This window comes from Bidens hawaiensis, unplaced genomic scaffold (assembly GCF_021521415.1).
Source record: "Bidens hawaiensis isolate Kalapana, Puna unplaced genomic scaffold, B.hawaiensis_p1.1 tig00012466_1, whole genome shotgun sequence".
Taxonomy (NCBI): domain Eukaryota; kingdom Viridiplantae; phylum Streptophyta; class Magnoliopsida; order Asterales; family Asteraceae; genus Bidens; species Bidens hawaiensis.
The window spans coordinates 705,460-727,442 of NW_027492016.1; the positions used below are offsets into that span (position 1 = coordinate 705,460).

A 21,983-nucleotide genomic window follows, 5' to 3' on the forward strand; every position below is an offset into this window, starting at 1 on the left:
TTTTTTTCAATTTTTACCACAACAACGGCTTCTAGTAGTCTCTTTGGCTGCAAGAATGAACAAAACAAAAGTGGACGGTTGAGGCTGAGACACATGTTTAACACGCTTCCCTTAAAACAGATTATACGCCTCTACATAAGATAGCGCGTCTGTCTCCCATGGTACAATATCCGAAGCAGTTTGTACTGTGACGTAAGCTGTCGCGGTCTACTTAAAAACAATTAATTAAAGACTTAAATACCTACAACTAGTACGGGTAAGTAAGGTCGTCTCCACATGGACTGAAGGAAAGTGCAAGTTTATTTAATTTATAACTAATTATTTAACCTAAGCGGACAGACGATGTCAAGCGGTTTTTAGAAAAAGATTTAATTAAAACTAATTATTACTTAAAAATATTTGTAAACAATATTAATTAAAAGTATTCATTCTAGGTTCGGGTTATGTGTTCCATACGTTAATCATAGATTCTCTGGTCTTTGATTTTATAATACAGTAGAAACTCTATAAAATAATACACTTGGGACCACCAAAATTTATTAATTAAAAGAGTTATTAATTAATCGATAAATTAATAATTATTAATTTATATATTAATTAATATTTTATTAATTTATAGTAGAATACTTAGTTTACAAACATCTTTCAAGCTTCCACTTAATTATTGTATACAATGCATGTATATCAAATGAACGGCCCAATTTGAAAAAACAACACCAGAAGTTCTTACCATGCTAAGGAAAATTAGAGACGAGATTCAAGGGGAAATTGATTTCAACAAAAAACAAAAGACAATTGAGTCATTTTTCAAGAAACCTTCATAAATCATTCATGTAATATGCTATATATAAGGAATTATTAATTTATATTTTATATGGGGTCTAAAGAAATTATCAAAAATGTATTATCTTATAATTTTAACGAATTATTAATTTAGCACCCTATCCCCGAGTTGGGACCGGCAAAAAACATTATCTTAGAGAGTTTATTAAATAATCGAGTTTCTACTGTAATTGCTAGTCCTATGGTTTGATTTATGATGACAAACGATACCCTAACCGAATTGTTGACACAAATGAACCCGGACACCACAATTACCAATTCTATGTCTAAGATGATTAACTCAATGATAAGGTTTGATGATTCTAAGCCAATGACATAAGAGCTTAACCCTAAGTATTGATGAACAACCAAACAAACGTTACACAAATCAATAATCGCAAACTCAAGCTTTAATCAACCAAATACTAATTAAGCAAGACAAATCATATAAAATCGATCAAGCTATATTCATGAAGCACAAGAATCTGATCATAACAGTATATTACACAAAACCTTAGCCTAGAACGAACACACACGACTAGCCGGACATCGACATAATCGTTAAAGCACTTATCTTGATGAACATATGATCGTAGGACAAACCGGAAGCCTTGGGATGGATGAAAGTCGCCTTAGAACACCTCTTCTGCCTTTGGAAATCGTAATTAGCCGAATGGGGAGGTTAAGGGGTTTATATAAGGCAAACCAAAATTTTTGGCCGACTTAAGCATCTTCGCGTATCGCGAAGATGATAGGGATGCTTCTTCGCGTATCGCGAAGGACAAAATAGTCGCTGCCGGATTTCTGCAACTTCGCGTATCGTGAAGTTGCCCTTCTTTGCATCTTCGCGTATCGCGAAGATGTAAAACTTCAGATTTTTTTATTTTTCTTTTCTTGACTGCCTCGTGATGCGTGCACGTCCAATCTCTCACTTCTCGATCTTCATTCCAAGCCCGTAAATATCCTCATTAAGCTCCAAAGCTTCCAATGTCCTGAAAAGACATAACAACGCTTGAAGTGCTAATGTTCATTCGATTATTTAACTAAAATTAACTAATTAATATATAAGAATGGTGTTTTGGTACCTGAAGCATTATGATAAGAATGGTGTTTTGGTACCTGAAGCATTGTAGTTTAGTAGCTTTTGTGTTTTGTTAACTAACTATTACTAGCTTAAGTTTTACTGCTTTGGTTTAGTGTTTGTTGCATGTTATCATACATATTACATAATCTTCATAATCAAATTGCTAAACACAATCATTGTCTAGGAACATTAACACGTACTTTTATATTTAATCGTCTGATGAAGCAAGAGCCGAGTGTAATGAAGAAGGATTTTCTCAGACAAAATGGATAAAATCAGTGGCAAATCTAAAAGAAAAGTTGAGGGGCAGCTCGGGCTAAAAAGATTATAAATAAAATAAAAAATAAAAAAAAGATGTACTAAAAATGAACTTCCCCAAGAAAATTGATGGTCAACCTTGGATAAATTGTTCTCTACTCGTCGCTTTTTTTCTTTCTAATGCTCAACTAAAAGATACACCAATTATGAAATCGAAATCGGTCTGTAAAGAGTTGATTAACTGAAAGTAGTTCACAAATCACAACCATTTTCATCCACAGATAACCACTCACTTTTCTCCTAATTAAACACCTTTTCTTTTTGGCAAGCAATTCAGTCAAGACCAATATATATTACAAAGTAGTAGAAAACTGTAACGGAATCTCAACTAATACAATAAAACATAAAACGAAGAAACCGAATGTAGGGAACAGAATGACAACCTTGGGAGCGATGCTCGAGGCTTTAGATCAAGAATCATTGGCAACTATGGTGGCAGCTTGGGTTTTGGCTTCAGAAATGCAAATGTGAAATGCTATGAGGGCCAAGGCCGGGTTGTGTTTGCATCGAAAGAACCACATAACGAGAGATCCAATTGTCTTTAAAATTTGATGTACTGAATGCAAAACATGACACCATCTTGGTAGCTATTATCATATATATTATGTGAAGAGGTATGTACCCGCCTTAACACGGAGCAAGGCGGGTTAACCCACAAGATATAGACAACAGGCTTGAAATCAAGACATTACGAAGGCACAAAGCCAAAACCTATGCGCATGGCGCATACCACACATGCTCAGGCATCATATGCCCAGGCACCACACATGCTCAGGCATCATATGCCCAGGCACCACACATGCTCAGGCATCATATGCCCAGGCATCACATATGCTCACGCATATCACATATGCGCGCGGCGCATCAGCGCGCGGCGCATATCACATCTGCGCATGAAACATCTGCGCGTGAGAATAAAGAGAAGACCTCGCGCATCCTCAGGATTGGCGCATATCACACATGCACATAATCAACCTCGTCCTTATCCAAATCAGGATTAGGGCAACCTTGATTGTGCACGTCAGACAACCTTCCAGAAGGTATCTTTTTAAGGAATAAGAATATGCTGATGTTGACAGCTGCCAAATGAAAGGTGGACAACTCAGCATGACACATGTGCTACCACGTGATTACAACCAATGAGAAAGCACCAGGTGTCCCAGAGGACACGTGGCGCAGAGCAATTGGAGGAGGCCAACAAGGCTGAGCCCAATCAGTGGAAACCCTAGCACTATAAATACAGCATCAACTCCATAAGGAGGGATACACATTGATATTCATTCATTCACATTCAATCATATTCAATTACATTCAATCACAGACAGTTACAGCCAGTAACATACACAATCATATTCAATCACAGAGTATTCAGCTATCAAGAATACTCTCCAAATTTCCTTACTCTCATATTATTATCTTCTCCACAAATACTTATTCTCACACCGGAGGGTTACCCCAAAGAGGACCCCTCTGTCCCTTTCTGAGGGGTAAGTTGACGGTGCTGTTCATTTTGTAGGTGGAAGAACCCAGATCCAAGAAAACCATCGGTGAAATAGTATAATCACACCCGAGGAAAGTAGATCGTCTACCGGTGAGTCGATCCACGTTTCTTCATTGGCGCCATCCACTGTTACAACGGCAACAAGATCTCATCAGATCTATAAAAAAACCAATTTTCACCATGGTTTCTGGTGTTCATAACGTTGATCAAGTTCTGGAGGATATTGAACGTGAGGATGTTAATGAGGGACAACAGTTTCTGAGGGCGCCGCGTGATTCTACGCGCGCCACCAGTAACCGTCCTTTCATCACAACTCCTCATGACCAGACTGAAACTCCTCCAGACGATCTTACGTTACAAAATCTTGCCGGCGCGAAACAGAAAGGACCAATGGGTCCAGAAGATGAAACAAACGACCCTAAAGAATGGCTCATAAACGAGCAGCGGCGTCTAATGGACAAGTATAATGAGATGGTCAAACAGAAAAAGCTAGCCGACTTAACACAAAGGCAAGCGCTTGATAAGCAAACTGTTCATGGAACAAAAAGGCCGCGCGCGCCGGAAGAAGGACATTCTGTTCACACTGCACACACTGAGTTCAGTGATGAAGAAGTGCACAGCATGAGGAAGACACGAGATACTCATGCAGGAGGCTCACAGCTCCGCGCGCCTGTGAACATGGCGCCTGGAGCCAGAGCCGATCTGGATCTGCACATGCCGTACAGCCCACCAGTTAGAGGGCAAGTGGACGTAACCACACCGTACAGACCAGCCATCTTGGTAAAGCATTCAAAGTTCACTGCGCGCATCGCGCAGGCTCCCATCCAGCACAAAACCAAGATGCCAAGTGGTTTGGGTAAATATGACGGCACAACAGATCCAGACGATTTCTTGCAAGGTTTTTACAACACGGGAAACCTAGAGAGCTGGACGATGCCAACATGGTGTCACATGTTTGCTCGCTGCCTAACGGGCGCGGCGCGTGTCTGGTTTGAGAGCTTGCCGACTGGGCAAATTGATGGGTTCGAGGAACTATTGGAAAAATTCCAAGCCCACTTCGTACAGCAGCGCAGACACACGCGCGACCCTGATGACATCATGCGCTGCGTGCGCAGGAATGATGAAACGATTGAAGACTACATCACTCGTTTCAATCAAGAGTCTCTGGCAATTCGAGGGATCACTGAGCAACTACTGCGCGTGGCCTTTATACAAGGCGCGCGCAGTGATCAACTCCGCCGAGCTCTCGTAAGCAGAGATGGCATGCCCACCACGTGGGCCAAGTTAATGGAAGCCTCGCGAGTCTTCGCGAGAAATGAAAAACAAATTGCCCAAGATAGGGCAAGAGAAAGAGCGCATCAAGCTGAGTCACCGCGCAGCAAAGAAAAGAGGGGCAAACAGAACTCTGTATGGTCCAGGTTGCAACCAACCAGTTTTTCTTCCGCAGAAAAGCAGGCGCAACCAAGCTCACCCCAGCCCCAAAAAGATGTTCGTAATCGCGGGGAGGGTGACAAGAGGGAGGGCGGCAGAGATCCTAGCAGACATCTGCCAAGAATATGGACTCCACTCATTAAAACGCCTTCACAGGTGTTAAACACTGAGAATGTACAATTCAAAAGCCCTAAGCCACTACACTACAAGGGACCATCAGACAGTGGCAAGTACTGTGAGTTTCACAAATCCACAGGACACAACACTGATGCATGCCACCACTTGAAGGATGCAATTGAGAAGGATGTGAAATCAGGCAAGCTGGCTCACCTGGTAAAAAACTCAAGACAAGAAAATGAACAACCAGAAGGAGCCTCTGCCAGCAAAAAGTATAAAAGAATCTGTGTAGCCGAGGGAGGAAGGCAAGGGCAGACATCAAGAAAGAGAAGCGCGCAAATCCAAGGAGATTGGCGCGAGCAGCAAGTCATCTTCCCAAGAATCAGGGGAGGCCCTTCCATCAGCAGTCCTCTTGTTATCACTACACACATTGCTCATTACGAAGTGTCAAAAGTCCTGGTGGACACTGGCAGCGAATCAGACATCATGTATGAGCAATGTTTCAGAAAACTGGATCCGGCAGACCAAGCGAGTCTTGAAATTGTGAATGCACCAATCTCTGGTGTTTCAAATGAAATCATTCATCCCCTAGGTCAAATACAATTTGAGCTAACTATGGGGGATGAGAAACACAAGCGAGCCGAAGTTGTCAACTTCTTGGTCCTGCCCACCACTTCTTGCCACAATATGATCTTGGGTAGAGGAACGATTGCCCAATTCAACGCCATACCGTCGCCAGCGCACGGCGCGTTGGGGTTCCCAACACCAACAGGTGTAACTTTTGTATACAGAGATCATTTGTGCGCAGTGACAAGTACTCCGCGGGAGGGGAGAATGAAAATTCCAATGGCAGAAGACGCGCCAGAGGAATGGATTCTCAACCTGAAATTCCCGGAGCAAAAAATCACAATTGGCGCAACGATATCAGACGACACGAGGGTGAGAATGAAAAGATTGCTCACAGCATATATGTCGGTCTTCGCGTGGCAACACTCTGATATGACTGGGGTTCCGCGAGACCTGGCTCAGCATTCTCTCAACACCTTCAAGTCTGTAGAGCCAATTGCTCAGAAGAAGAGAGTCATGGGGGATGAGAAAGCGAGGGCCATGAATGAGCAAGTTGAGGATTTACTGCGCGCAAACATCATCCGCCCGATACGATACCAGACATGGGTAGCCAATCCTGTGATGGTAAAGAAAAGTAACGGGTCATGGAGGATGTGCATTGACTTCAAGGACCTCAACAAAGCGTGCCCAAAGGATTGTTACCCCCTACCAAACATCGATGCAAAGGTGGATTCCGTGGCGCCATTCAAACTCAAATGTTTCCTGGATGCCTACAAGGGCTATCACCAGATTCAAATGGCACCACAAGATGAGGACAAGACCGCATTTAGAACCGACAAGGGTGTTTTTTGCTACACAAAAATGCCCTTTGGTTTGAAGAATGCGGGCGCCACCTACCAAAGACTTATGGATGCCGTTTTCAGCGAGCAAATCGGAAGAAACCTAGAAGTCTATGTGGATGATTTGGTGATCAAGAGCAGGGAGGAAAAGCAAATGCTCAAAGACATCGAAGAAACCCTTGGGCGCCTAAAGGAAGTTAACATGAAGCTCAATCCGAGCAAATGTACTTTCGGCGTACTAGAGGGAAAATTTCTAGGTGTAATGGTCACCAAGGATGGTTTCAAGGTGAACCCTGAGAAGGTGGAGGCCATCCTTGACATGCCCTCGCCATCCACCATGAAAGAGGTCCAGAAGCTGAATGGTAGATTGGTTTCAATAAACAGGTTCCTCGCGAACCATGCAAGCAAATCTACCCCATTTGTCAACACATTGAGGAATTGCTTAAAGAAAAGCCAATTCAAATGGACTCCTGAGGCCGAGCAAGCTTTCAGGGAGATAAAAGAATGTTTGATAAATCTGCCCGCGCTCACAGCTCCACTTCCTGGTGAAACTTTGACATTATACCTATCAGCAGGAGAGCGCGCCATCGGCGCAGTATTATTGGTGGATCGCAAGGGAATCCAAACACCAATATACTATGTGAGTCGGGTGCTGACAGATCCTGAGACGCGCTACTCCATCATGGAAAAGTTAGTTTTATCACTAACACACGCGTCGCGCAAGCTTCATAGATATTTCAATGGTCATCCCATTGAAGTTCTGACTGGTTACAACATCCAGCAAGTTTTGCGGCGTCCCGCGCTCTCGGGAAGGCTTACAAAGTGGGCGCTGGAATTAGGCGAGCACACGATCGCCTATAAGCCCCGTCCAGCAATAAAGGGACAAGTCTTGGCTGATTTCATAGCCGAGGTCCCCGAAGGAAGAGTTGAAGAGGCTCAGCGCGAGGTAGACCCTCCGCGAGCCAATGATGAAGAAAATGTTTGGAGATTGTTCACTGACGGAGCTTCAAACAACGAAGGGTCCGGCGCAGGCTTAAAACTGGTGGATCCAGAGAATCATGAATATACTTACGCCATCAGGTTGGACTTCAAGAGCACCAACAATGAGGCTGAGTATGAAGCCCTGCTGGCTGGCCTGCGCATCGCGCAAAAATTCGGAGTTAAAAAGCTAGAGGCCCATGTTGATTCATACTTGGTAGCAGCACAGGTCAATGGCCTTTATGATGCCAAGGAGAACACCATGCCTCTATATCTAGAGCAGGCGAAAATGCTCATCGAGCAATTCGACTGCTTCAGAATTATTCATATTCCGCGCAGTGAAAACAAATCTGCAGACGCGCTGAGTAAGATGATTCATAAGGTTTGATGATTCTAAGCCAACGACATAAGAGCTTAACCCTAAGTATTGATGAACAACCAAACAAACGTTACACAAATCAATAATCGCAAACTCAAGCTTTAATCAACCAAATACTAATTAAGTAAGACAAATCATATAAAATCGATCAAGCTATATTCATGAAGCACAAGAATCTGATCATAACAGTATATTACACAAAACCTTAGCCTAGAACGAACACACACGACTAGCCGGACATCGACATAATCGTTAAAGCACTTATCTTGATGAACATATGATCGTAGGACAAACCGGAAGCCTTGGGATGGATGAAAGTCGCCTTAGAACACCTCTTCTGCCTTTGGAAATCGTAATTAGCCGAATGGGGAGGTTAAGGGGTTTATATAAGGCAAACCTAAATTTTTGGCCGACTTAAGCATCTTCGCGTAGTGCGAAGATGATAGGGATGCTTCTTCGCGTATCGCGAAGGACAAAATAGTCGCGGCCGGATTTCTGCAACTTCGCGTATCGTGAAGTTGCCCTTCTTTGCATCTTCGCGTATCGCGAAGATGTAAAACTTCAGATTTTTTTATTTTTCTTTTCTTGACTGCCTCGTGATGCGTGCACGTCCAATCTCTCACTTCTCGATCTTCATTCCAAGCCCGTAAATATTCTCATTAAGCTCCAAAGCTTCCAATGTCCTGAAAACACATAACAACGCTTGTAGTGCTAATGTTCATTCGATTATTTAACTAAAATTAACTAATTAATATATAAAATAAACTAACTTTTACCCAACCATCATACTGTCGAAGATGTCCACGCGCCCGAGGTTACATCAGGTAAATTTTAGTGTTAGGACTTGTGGAAAAAAAAGAATGAAAAGGTAGATGAATAATAGAGAAACTAATCTCTATATGTTCTTAACATACGGGTCTTTTCAAGACTTTCTTCTTCACCAAGAACTTTTCATGTATGCATACATTTTTTCTTCTATTTTCAAGCTTATATTTTTTTTCTACCATTATAAAAAATGAGGCAAATAGCCTACTATGTATAAGGGACTGTTTGGTAGCCTACTTAAGAGTTTTTCACCATGTGAAGAATTTAATATTAATATAAATTCAAATGGATTGTGAATTTTTAGTAGCCTACTTAAGAGTTTTTCACCACATGGATGGTGAATAACCTCTCTTAATTAGAGAAATAAAGTCTAATAAAAACTAATCAAGTTCATTGAGAGCTCTACTTAAAAGTTTTTCATATATGAAAAATTTAATATTAATATAAATTCCAATAAATTAAACAACTAACATGAAGAATTTACTATTAATAATTTAATAAATTTCCATTCACATTATCCAATTTTTTAACAGTGGCCAGCCAACGGCTGGCGCACGCCACAACACCCTCGCTTCACCACTCGCCGTGAGCGGGTGCTGCGACTTCGGATGAACATACTCGCTAAAGGAGGAAAATTGATGGGTTAGCTCGTGAATGGATGAATTTAGCGGCGCGAACGACAACGGGGTGAATTCAACAGTGGCACGACCGACAAGGGTTGAAGAGTTTGATCCAATAAGCGCCACGTCCACATCTAACTTCTAACTACTATTAAAGCAAGGTGGTTTTTCCACATGGCACCATTATAAACTGTCCACATTGAATTCCACATATACAATTCACTTATATACATTTTCCACCTAATTAACATTCATTAAAATGTATAACAATTCATTAAATACATAAAATCTTCTATATGTTATTTTTCATTTAATTACCATTATAAAATTATATTAACTTATTCACATAAATTTATAGTGTCTAATCATTAACCTTTTACAAATCAATATAAAATTCTTCATTAATTTTATTTTATAATCATTTAAATCAATAACAAAAGTTTGACTATATAAATCAATACAACGGCTAATCTTGAAAAATTATTAAATGGTGAAAATTTTGAACAAATATTTTAATATTTTTTTATATACATGTATTTCAATTTTAATGCTTTAAGTTATAATTTGATTTAAATGAATATAAAATAAAAGTTATAGAAAAAAATTATTATATAATAATTTTTATTTTTATTATAATTTCTACCCGTTTAAAATACGGGATCTAACCTAGTTACAAAATAAGATAGGATACCATGACAGATAGTCTAAGTTGCATCGGTTATCCATATAACTATATTTATATTTTTTTAAAGACAAATTTATTGTACTTTCTGAATTTCACCAAATCATATATCTATTTGTGATGGGAAACTTACCTGTGTCTACAATTAGATACGACAAGAAGATTGAGTTTTCCTTGGTGAGTAAGAAATAAATAATTTTGTTCCTTTGATAAGCCCACGTACCTTACCTTCTCTCCAGTCTCCACCGTTTCAAACCCACCGCGTTCATAGTAATCAGGTGCTTCCTTCATCCAAATATGGAGCAACCGCTGCTCAATGGTACAATTTCCCACTCAATTACCAATTTAACTCTACCTACTTCCTTACGTAATAATAATAATAATAACAATAATCCAAACCTTTGCTTGCTTACTTGTTTTGCAGAAAAAGAAAAAAGCGGAGAAATCGAGAAGTGGCATTCGTATCCCTCCGTGGGACGAACAGGATCCATGGTTCCGACTGCTTCTGAAGTCAGCGTTGACGAAATTCGATCGGCTGCCACCGCCTCCGATCGCTATCCACCTTCTCTCCACTCTCCCTTGATCAGTTCTCCTGAGCCTCCTCCGTATATTGCAGCTGGTACACTACATCTCATCTCAATTGATTGATTATCTGTTTCTGTTATGTTGCTTTGCTTTCATTTCATTTCATTTCATTTCTAGGGTTTAGATATATATCCCCTTTTTCGTCTAATTTCATAAGCTGTAAACTAGCCGAGCCCGAGCTTGCTCATTTTGACTTCTGAGAACTCCAGCTATTTAAGGCTCTTTTTCTGAAGGCTGGGTTCAGCGTGCGAGTCGCTTTTTTAACCTTGGGCTCGGCTCGTTTATAATTTATTAAATTAGTTTATACATTTTTAATTGCTTTTATATCATCATCATCATCATCGTACTCAGTATATCCCACCAATAGCAATGCTATGGTAGGGTCTGACGAGGGTAAGATGTAGACAGCCTTACCTCTATCCCATAGGGATAGAGAGGCTGCTTCCGGTGAGACCCCCGGCTCGATAGTAGTTTTGCATCAAGCCTTGGACATAAGGCACATAGCACTCAATCATCGGGACACCGGCTGATCGGTGCATGTGCCCTTGTCTTTCGGCTATCAACGCCACCACATGATGCCTGATTAACCTTCCGCCACTTTTAACGTTATTTTCACGAGATTAGTAAAATAACGTCAAAGTTAGTGCAATTTTACTTTTGCCCACCCGAGGGTTCACACATATATACATTATATGCGCGCAACGCAAGCAGGGCGTTTTAATTGCTTTTATATAAAATGAGAAAAACATTAAACAAGCCTAAGTTCAGCCAGAGCGGCCCGACCTCGTGTAGTACCTTAAACGAGCCAAAGCTCGGCTTGAGCTCATATTTGCAGTGTGAAATTAGTACATAGAAGTCTTAAAAGAAGTAAAACTTAAAAATACACAAGGCTCGACGAGCCTCCCATACAAGGTTCGAGCTCGGACTTAATAACTAAACAAGCTTTATTTGAGGCTCAGGCTCGGCTTGAGCTTGAAAACCTTGCCTCGTTTCGAACTTTTTATCAATCCGATCTCGAGCAGTTCATGTGCGGCTCGGCGAGCTTATATGAGCTTTTCATACAAGGCTTAAGCTCAGGCTCGATAACAAAACACGCGTTATTTGAGGCTCGGTTAGATCTTGAAAAAGCTGGGCTCGTTTTGAGCTTTTTATCGATTCAAACTCGAGTACACTTCTTTGGGGTAGTTGCACCACTAAAATTGTTTTCTTTTCTTTCAGATCAAGCTTATCCTTATGAGGCAGGATATGGAGGGCAAATTGGTAAAACTGAACATCAACCTGCTAGGTATAAGTTAGATTCTATTTTATCTTTATTTGAATTAATCGAAATGGGCTGACAGTTTAACATGTATATTTGTTGTGTATTTTAACAGGCATATATTGGATGAAGTTGAGATTCGTGAATTACTGATCGATCATGTTGGCCATCGTTGTTGTTGGGGAAGTCGTCCTGCACGCACATGGAAAATCCATTCTATTGAAGACTGCAATGTTTATATCGGGACTCTCGAAACGTTTGTGGAAGAACGGGAAGTTATAACCGAAACAGAACCGTATAATGGTGATAGCAATGTTGATGGAAAAGATAAGGGGCCTGAACTTGGTGTTTGGGAGCTAGATTTGAGGTCAGAGTTCCCGGTTTTGTTCACGAATCACAAAGAGTCACGGGCCAACATTCCTCATTCTGAGACCGTTGGCAAATGTTCAGGTAATTGTGTTATATGACCTAAAGTATGGTTTTAGTTCATCTTATTGTTGGACTCGTATGATATCTTGTTTTGATGGCAGATTGTGCGGGAAAAGGAGATGTTATTTGTGTTGCATGCAATCCGGATCAAAAACCGGGAGTGAATAAAGAAGATTTAATGGCCCATTGTGCTGCATGTTATGGCAGGGGTTTGATTGCTCACAGAGATGGTTCTGATACATTGTAAGCCATTTTACATTTAATGATGATAAAAATTAAGGCTTTATAAATTACAAGACGACCGACCGACTTATTATTATTATTTTTTTCAATCTTTTTTGTAGATGTGTGAAATGTAATGGGAAAGGAAAGATACCTTGTGCAACTTGTGGATCTAGCGGGCTCGTTAAATGCTTGAAATGTTTAGGCAGTGGTTCGCTTTTGACACACAAAATAGCGGTTGTTAAATGGTACGTCTACTAGATGTTAATTTACCAAATCCTTTATTGAATTATTATTTGTTAATTTAACCAAATGATGATATTTTTGTAGGAATACACATGCAACCAGAAAACTGAATGCGACAAGTGGGGCCGCCTCAGTGCCTGATGATGTGTTCCACCGAGCCAAAGGGGTGCAGTTGTGCAACACGCAAGCGTACCAATGCACACCGGCGTTCTTTGCTGATTCCTTTTTCCTGAACCAGTTTTCTTCAGAGGTAATATCTGAGCGGCCTCTGATTCCGCCTACGGCTAGGGTGATATGTGAGAGGCATACCATTTCTGTGATCCCAGTTACGCGTGTGACGATGGTGAACCGTGGTCAGGCCTTTAGTTTCTACATTGTTGGTTTTAGCCGAGAGGTGTATCTCAAGGATTATTATCCTTCTAGGTTTTGTTGGGGGTGTTGTCCTTGCTTAGACTGGCTCAATATATGATTTAAGTGTGGGTGTGTGCTACTTTGAGGTTGGAAAGTGTTTATTGTAATGCATTGTTTATATGTTTGAAGTATGGATGGGTGCGTAGTAATGTGAATAAATGTTGAGAAAATATTATTATCATGGTATTACAGAAGTGTGTTTTGAAACACGGTCTTTGATTGTAATGCTCTGTTTTTCATTAGTGGCTTTTTATGTTATTTAAAATGGTATCTTTGTTTTTCAAGATAACTTGAGCCTTGAGGTGATAGCCTAGTCATTTTAGCTTTGGATGGCCAATTTGATAAAAATGCAATTAGTTTGTTTTGTAATCCAATAGCCCTCAAATCTTATTATGATTAGAAAACTTTTGAGCCCATAAGTTACCATATAGTCACGGGTCAATCCTCCTGACTTTATGTGGCGTTCAAAGGTCAGTAGATTCGTCCTGCTTATGATAAGGGTCAAATGATTTCGTCATGCCTTGGACTCATTAGGCTAGCGACACCAGCTCGCGACCAATAATGCGTTCATCGTGCAAGCACAACTAGACATGTACACGTCAATTATCCCGCTGAGGCTATGTCTGGTGGAGTCGTAACTAGCCAGCAAACCCAAGCCTTCAAACTTACTAAGCAATTTGACCTTTAGATGTTTGGTCTGGGACTGTATACCCTTGTCAAATAGTAGGTTGGCTAATTTTTATAAGCTAATTATTAATTGTAAAACAACACAAAAGAATATTAATTAGTATGGAGTTGGATCCTATTCACGTTCAAGCAACTTAATCTTTGTTAACTTCATCATCAAGATAATCATTTTATCTTCCGGATCACTCAAGAGTGTGCTTTGTTTAATGATTTTTTGGTGATCAATCTAAGAACCATGACCATACTAGAAAAACGAAAAACAAACATATAAATATGCATCATGACAAACCAACAATATAGAAATATCATAACTGATTTAAATACAAAATTGGGTTTTCTTGTGCCAAACTTAAGTCCTCCCTAAGCAAACACTATGTCTATATTCCAAATGCAATAACAATTAACATATATACACGTTCATGTAATCATGTTGTCACAATTTAAAAGAATAAACATCAATGAGTAAATGAATTAGGTATTGCAACATAGCAATAGTAATTCAGGGACTTGAATGTCATTTTGTAACAGAAAAGAACTAAAACTGTAATAGTTGGTTAGTAACTTAACTAACGAACTGTTTGTTGGTTAATTTTAGGGGTGTTCGTCGGATCGGATAGCTAATTATTTGATTTATTCGGTTCGGATTTTTCGGATTTGAAAGTTTTAGATTAGGGATATTCCTATCTTAATTCAATTCGGATCAGATTCGGATAAAATTCGAATACTCAAAATTATCCGAATAATCCGAAAATAACCTAATAACAAGATTTGCCTAGTTTTTGGTCCTAACATTTTTCACACATTTAGAATAACAACAAACATACAAAACCGGAAAAAAGAAATTAGTCTTGAACATAAATTCAAAGCTCAAACTTCAAACAATTGAAATAAACATACAAAACTAGAAAATTCCACTAAAAACATGTTATTTATTCAGATTAAACGGATATCCGAATAATCTGAACAATCCGACCTTTTAAATTACATATCCGAATCCGAATTAGTTATTCGGATATTTGGATTGATCATATCCGAATAAGAATTCGTATTGGTTTATTTGGTTTTGGCTTGGATTTCGATTATTTTTGGATTTCGGTTTTCATGAACACCACTAGTTAATTCTATTAAATACCTAATACACAAACGAGCTGGCCATACTTGATTGATCGAATTCTCTCTCTCTCTGATTTCTCATTTATATTTTATTAAGTGGTATCAGAGCCTTCAACTCCTTAAAAGCTATTGATCGAAATCCAATTTCAAACCCTAACGATTCGGAATGACACACTGAACAAGTCGAAGATATATCGCTGTTATAGCATCAACCCCCCCCCCCCCAACTATATAATTTGTATTGCATGACGACAAACAAGTCGAATAAATAATTATATATGAAAAAATGAGGTAGGTAGTCATTTTAATAATAATCCAAGGAAGTTACATAAGCAATTCTTAAACTTTGTAATCTTATCAAAAGTACTATTTGTCTGTTAAGTCATTCATCAATTTGATAAAAGTGATGGTTGTTAACTCAATTTCCAATCAAAGAGTGCAAGCATTAATCCGGAAAGGTCAAATTATTGTGTGTAAGAAATGACTATACTATACCAAACTACGAAACCTAAAGAAATTCGAATATACACAATCAAAACTAGTTATTCAATCCGTGTCATATACGTAAATATGGATGAGTCTGGTACCATGCTGGTATCAATCCAGGTATTCTTAAAAATTTGGTAACATTACCGGTACTGAAAATACTCAGTTTGGTACTGTGACCAAACTGAAAATACCGGTACCATACCGATCCCAAAACATCAAATAGTTGGTATCGAATCAATACCAATAGTACATGTTTTAGTACCAGTAGACGGTGTCATTTGCTCCTCATACATGAGTGCCAATTGTTTGTATTTATTTATATTATTATCAATATTTTGTTGTTTTTGTTTTATTAACATGGGATCTAACCTTATTCTATAGATATAGATTAGATTTGATATCATAAACATATACAACTACTTATACTAAACGTTACATATATCTTTTAGTTATTAAAGATAGAGAATTAATATGTCATGAAGAATATTTAATAGTGATGAAATGGTAGGCACGCCATAATTAATCAATTTTACTTTTAATTAATAATATTTCATATTTATTATAGTTATCATCATCGATAGAGAAGTTTGGCTATGTTTTATTTTATTTTTAGGCCGAGGTTTATAGAACACAAAAACAAGTTGATGTATTTAAGATAACATGGAAAAAAGTTACACGAGACGAAAATAAACCGTAGTTGTAATTCAACGATATCTGTTACCAACTGTATACGCCTAAAAATATTTCATATATATTATAATTATCATAGATAGAGAAGTTTGATTCTGTTTTATTGTGTTTTTTAGGCCGAGAACACAAAAACAAGTTGATGTGTTTAAGATAACATGAAATAAAAAAAGTCGGCACGAGACGAAAATAAACCGCAATTGAATTCAACAATATCAGTTAGCAACAATATATGCGTACAAATATTACACACAACACCACAAAATCATAATAAGCAAACAGAGAAACCGCCTTATATTACTCCCGACCCCTCTTTTAAATTCACCATTGTATATTATTATAATCCACCAATTAATTATAATACTAATAATAATAATAACTCTTATTATTTCCTCCTCCTCTCGAATTTGATCCTTAATTTCATGTTTCTTTTCTTTTGTGTTAGATTTCGAGATTCCAATTGGTGATCCATAAATAATTTTGGATGACAACCGGTGGCGCCACCCCCAAATCCACCACCGGCAGTCCACGATTCGGGGGTGTCTCCGCCCACCGCCGCCATGCCACGGTGGCATCCACTGACTCCGACACGACAGGACCACCACCACAAGAACAAGAGAAACAGCCTCTTCAAAACATTAACGACTGCATAACGCAAGCTGCCGTTGATTGTTTTGGTACATGCACCACCACGTGCCAAACCCATAATAATAACAATAACAATAATAATAATAATATTAGGAGAGGGGTGGTGGAAGTACGTAATTATGGGAAGCTAGGAAGGAATTTGAGGCGTACGTTGCTTGGGTTTCTGATTATTCTTGTGGGATTTAGTGTGTTTGTGAGGTTTTCGTACATGCCCGGTGGCGGAGGCTTTGTGTCGGAGATGGAGGAGGCGGCGGTGAGTCGGAGCTGGTCGAACGCCAACATGTTGATGCTGAGGGATTATAAGAATGATGGGATGAGAGTTGTAGCAGACATTGATTCTTTTTCGACCTCTTCCGTGCCCAAAAAGTTTTTACAACATTCCTTCAACATTCCGGTAAGCATATTCTCTCGAGTTTCTTACTAGCCGGGTTTATATCAATAAAATTTAGCCGGTTATAAAAACCTTTGATTCTAAGAGTAACATTGATAAGTATATTTCAATCATTTGACATGTTTATAAGGTTGTAACTACAGTCATAGAACTAGATGCTATTCATGTATTTATTTGTGCCAAATAAGTGACACATTTAAAATCATGTAATCGAAATATGACCTATTTAACCCGTATATCTAAAAGCGTCAAACAAGTTGATGTGTGTGTATGGGTCGGCTTTGGGTCAAACCCATAATTCGGTTTTTGGGTTTTAGGAAAGTATTTATGTATATGTTCAGTTTTAACGGGCTTAAAACTGGCCAAAAATAATCAAGTTAGGCATTCTTTGGCCATGAATTTCATTTTTGTTAATTAATGATAAATTGCTTATTACACATTTCGACTTAAAACTTTTTAGTACACAATTTATCAATTTCTTATAAATTACTTAAAAGTTAGTTTTTCGGTTCCAATCAACTCTGTTTGTGTAGCAAAACCAAGCCGAAAATTCAGTTTTTTAAAAAACATATAACCAAATCGTCGGTTTATTTAGGTTCAGTTATTTCGGTTTGGTTACGTATTCATGGTTACGATTCAGTTATTTTGGCTTTGTGCACACCCCTAGGTTGCAATTGAATTGTAGCAGGTTATAATAAATGGGTTAAGCGGTTTGTAAACAAGTTGACTAGTCGTCCTACATAGTTAAACCAATCAATTAAACTAAACAGGTTAAATAGATCAATTCTATTTATTAAACGCCAAAACCTGACTGTTTCCATAGGTCCCGGACATTTGGACGAAACCAAACAGCAGTCGCTACCATCAATGCATCGAGCGACCTCGAAATCGAAGCAGTAAGTCCTGTGGGTTTGGTTTTTGCTCTCGTTCTTAAACCGTTAATAAGTTTTGGTTTTGATTTTTCTCAGAGAGTAGGACAACCAGGTATCTTTTGGTCCATGCCAACGGTGGATTGAATCAAATGAGGACAGGGGTGAGTTCACATCCTCATCTCTTCTTTTAGAAACTAACATAGAACAGCTTATAAGATTTTGTTTCTAGTTTTAGTAACATGAACCTTATCCTTATCTTTATGTTAGATATGTGACATGGTGGCAATTGCAAAGATGATGAATGCCACCCTTGTTCTCCCGTCTCTTGATCATCAATCTTTTTGGACAGATCCTAGGTAACAAAAGCACATATATAAAAATAAAACATTGCAACTTATATGGCCTAGGACCCTAATGTTTGGTTCTTTTCTTTAGTGATTTTAAGGACATTTTCGATTGGAGACATTTCATCGAGAACTTGAAAGATGATCTCGAAATAGTCGAGTCTTTGCCACCAAAATTCGCAAACATAAAGCCGTTTGTGAAGGCTCCAGTTTCATGGTCAAAGGTGTGTGGTCAAACCATTCCATTTTGTTGGTTTCATGTCACCTATATGATTCTTATTGGTTCGATTATTCAGGCGAGTTATTATAGAGGAGAAATGAAGGCGTTATTACGAAAGCATAAAGTGGTCCAGTTCACGCATTCTGATGCACGACTAGTCAACAATGGTCTCCCGTCATCTTATCAAAAGCTTCGGTGTCGTACAAATTATGAGGCTCTTCGTTACTCAGATGAGATCGAGAGGCTTGGTAGGAAGTTGGTTGATAGACTTAGGAGTGATGGTGAACCCTATATCGCGTTACATTTAAGGTAATATAACATTTTCTTACATACAAACAATGCATACTCATAGGCCATAGCTTTCAAAATGATTACTTTGCAGGTATGAGAAGGATATGCTTGCTTTCACAGGCTGCAACCATAATCTAACAGAACAAGAATCTCAAATACTAGAAGATATGAGATACAATGTGAAGCATTGGAAGGAGAAAGACATCAATGGCACAGAAAAAAGACAAGAAGGAGGGTGTCCAATGTCACCTAGAGAAGCTGCTTTGTTCCTTAAAGCCATGGGCTACCCTTCAAACACCAAAATCTACATCGTTGCGGGTGAAATATATGGTAACACCAGCATGAACGCCTTCCGAGACGAGTACCCAAACGTCTTTTCACACAGCACCCTCGCCACACCCCGATGAGTTGGTCACACTTAACCATTACCAAAACCGCCTAGCCGCCCTTGACTACAATGTTGCCCTTGAGAGTGACGTGTTTGCTTACACCTATGATGGGAACATGGCTAAAGCAGTCCAAGGGCACAGACGGTTCGAAGGGTTCCGTAAGACGATTAACCCCGACCGGTTGCAATTTATTAAACTCATTGATATGTTGGACGCGGGTGAGATCTCGTGGGAGACGTTTAGTTCTCAAGTCAGGTTGATCCATAAAGACCGGGTTGGGGCACCCTATAAGCGGAAACCGGGCCCGTCTCCAAAGCTAGAAGAAAGCTTTTATGCGAACCCGTTTCCTGGGTGTATTTGCAGTGCTCCAAAAAATAAAACGAAAGCTATCGGGGTATTACCCGACCAAAGACCTAACCATGCAAATTCACTACGGTCGTCGGTATAGATCGGTTTTGCTGTTATTAGTATAAATTCTTTTATTTGTTTTATGGGAATACGGTTCTACAGGGATACACGTAATAGTTTTGCTTGGCAGCGTGATGCAGAGTGGGGCCCGCACAATAGGATTAAATGCTAAGCATAGAATTTACGAACAAAGCGAAAGCGAAAATGGGTCTGGACAAAGCGGGTAGTTTAAGATTTTGTTATTTTTTTTTTGGCTTTTGTTATGTGTTACTTTACAATTAATTTAAAGTGTATATAGAGTTTTGTACAATTATTCATTTAATGTACAATGTACTATAAACATATGGGAACATACCATATACCAATGAGAATATACAACTCACCATGCCCAACCAACCTCCAACATGAGCATATGTCATGGTCCTGGAAGATACAAAAGTACAGCATTCCCTGCATCCTATACTATCATATAGATAATGTAAACTATGTTCTTTCTAGCAGAATTCACCATTTATTAAATATAAAACCAACCACTAAATATCTTGGATTTAAGACCAACATATCCATGGAAACATAAGCATTTGACTAAACAAAACCAAATCTTGTTCATAACACATAACTAGAAACATAAGACATATAACTAAACAATTACAAGATCACCTCAACACAAGCAAAATCCATTTACAGTTGACAACAAATGCATACCATCTAAATTAAAATCTTACCTATTTGCTCAAACTTTTCTCATCAACCACCGGTTTCACAGCATACTCTTCGGGAGCAATCGGCCGCCTTTTCGCAAACACCGTCCACATTAACATACCAACAAAACTTCCTAAAGCCCCTAACCCGACCCCGAGTATAAGCGCAGACACAATCCACAACACACAATCATTTTCCTTATGAACCTTGATCTCCTTTCCTTTCCCTTTAAAACTAACCGGATCCAACGGTTCCGAATGCATCCAATCCGGCTGTTGTCGGGTCTTAAAGCTCCAAGAGTACAAATTAAAAATCTGCGACGAGTTCCCATTAAACGAACTTAACCCCACGAAAAACCCATCATTTTCAGGCCAGATTTTAGTTATATCAATTTGCCCGAACAACAACGGACCCAATGGCCGATTTTCCCCAAATTTATTCACCCGAACCTCTAACCGCCTCGAACCCGCTTCGTAATCGATCCAAACTTGCAACCGGGTATCACTATTCAACCCCAAATCAACAGAAGACAAATTCACAACCTTCAAAGACACAAAGCTAGACAAATCAATCCCAACATGATTCCCATTAATATCCCCATACTTATCATCCATCAATGTGTCAAATTCAACACTCAAGAACTTAACTCCATCCCTGTTTGAAACCCCAAACGACCCATTTCCATCAAACAAATCATCTCGACCCGAAAACACAACAAAAACAAACCCATCTCCATTTCGAGAGCCTGACGTCATCGAAAACTCGAAATATGTTTCAAACGACACCAATTTCTGGGGGGTTCCTGAATAAAACTTGATGGGATTTTTATAAATTACTCTGCCAGTAGTGAGCTGTAAGGATTGACCATCGTTGACCACCTTTGCACCGCCGTAAAGTGAAAGAACAGAGTCAAAGCTTGAATTTTGACCGAAGTTTTTGAAGGTAAAAGATGAATTGGAGACTGCGGTTAAAGATTTGAGGTAGGAGGTGAAGAAACAGAGGAGTATCAAGTGTTTTAAGGCCATTGCTTTTAGTGTTGGAGTTCAAATTGGGATATATGAAGAACCCATTGGGGTTTGATAAAGTTGTGTAGAGAGAGAGAGAGATTGGAGGTTGTGAAAATTAAATGTTGGAATTTAATTGAAGTGAGTGGGTTCTGTTGGTGCTGCAGACTCTCTGATTCTGTAACTTACTTTTGGCTCAGTGGTTGCTGACTTGTTTGGGGACTAGAAGAAGAAGAAGAATAAAAGGATGGTAGGGCTAGCTAGAATCTTTTTATTAATAGGTCCTTTAACTCTTTGGTATTGACACTTAGCTACTCCAATAATGTTACTCATAAATAATCAGCCTATACTTGTCTTGTTATGATAAAAAAGCTGGTAGCTCTTGGTAACCTTTGATTTAAGAGGTATAAGGGTATTCAGGGAA

The 21,983-nt window shown here is 39.1% G+C and overlaps 2 protein-coding genes and 1 pseudogene across 3 annotated transcripts; 2 read left to right on the forward strand and 1 right to left on the reverse strand.

The window, feature by feature from the left end:
* The first annotated feature begins 10,606 nt into the window (after positions 1 to 10,606).
* LOC143541061 (uncharacterized) lies at positions 10,607 to 13,527 on the forward strand. Its single transcript, XM_077033976.1, has 6 exons — positions 10,607 to 10,782; positions 11,967 to 12,033; positions 12,122 to 12,456; positions 12,537 to 12,678; positions 12,780 to 12,905; positions 12,988 to 13,527. The coding sequence occupies exons 1-6, from the start codon at positions 10,653 to 10,655 to the stop codon at positions 13,370 to 13,372; spliced, it is 1,185 nt and encodes a 394-aa protein (XP_076890091.1). The 5' UTR covers positions 10,607 to 10,652; the 3' UTR covers positions 13,373 to 13,527.
* Positions 13,528 to 16,774: 3,247 nt separating this feature from the next.
* On the forward strand, positions 16,775 to 19,893 carry LOC143541055 (O-fucosyltransferase 28-like; annotated as a pseudogene). The gene is made up of 7 exons (XR_013136691.1): positions 16,775 to 17,332; positions 18,153 to 18,238; positions 18,305 to 18,362; positions 18,469 to 18,557; positions 18,637 to 18,769; positions 18,842 to 19,074; positions 19,148 to 19,893. The product of XR_013136691.1 is annotated as an O-fucosyltransferase 28-like (transcript).
* Positions 19,894 to 20,439: 546 nt separating this feature from the next.
* On the reverse strand, positions 20,440 to 21,580 carry LOC143541021 (L-type lectin-domain containing receptor kinase VIII.2-like). Its single transcript, XM_077033942.1, has one exon. It carries the CDS (start codon positions 21,578 to 21,580, stop codon positions 20,579 to 20,581), a length of 1,002 nt encoding a protein of 333 aa, XP_076890057.1. The 3' UTR covers positions 20,440 to 20,578.
* Positions 21,581 to 21,983: the final 403 nt, after the last annotated feature.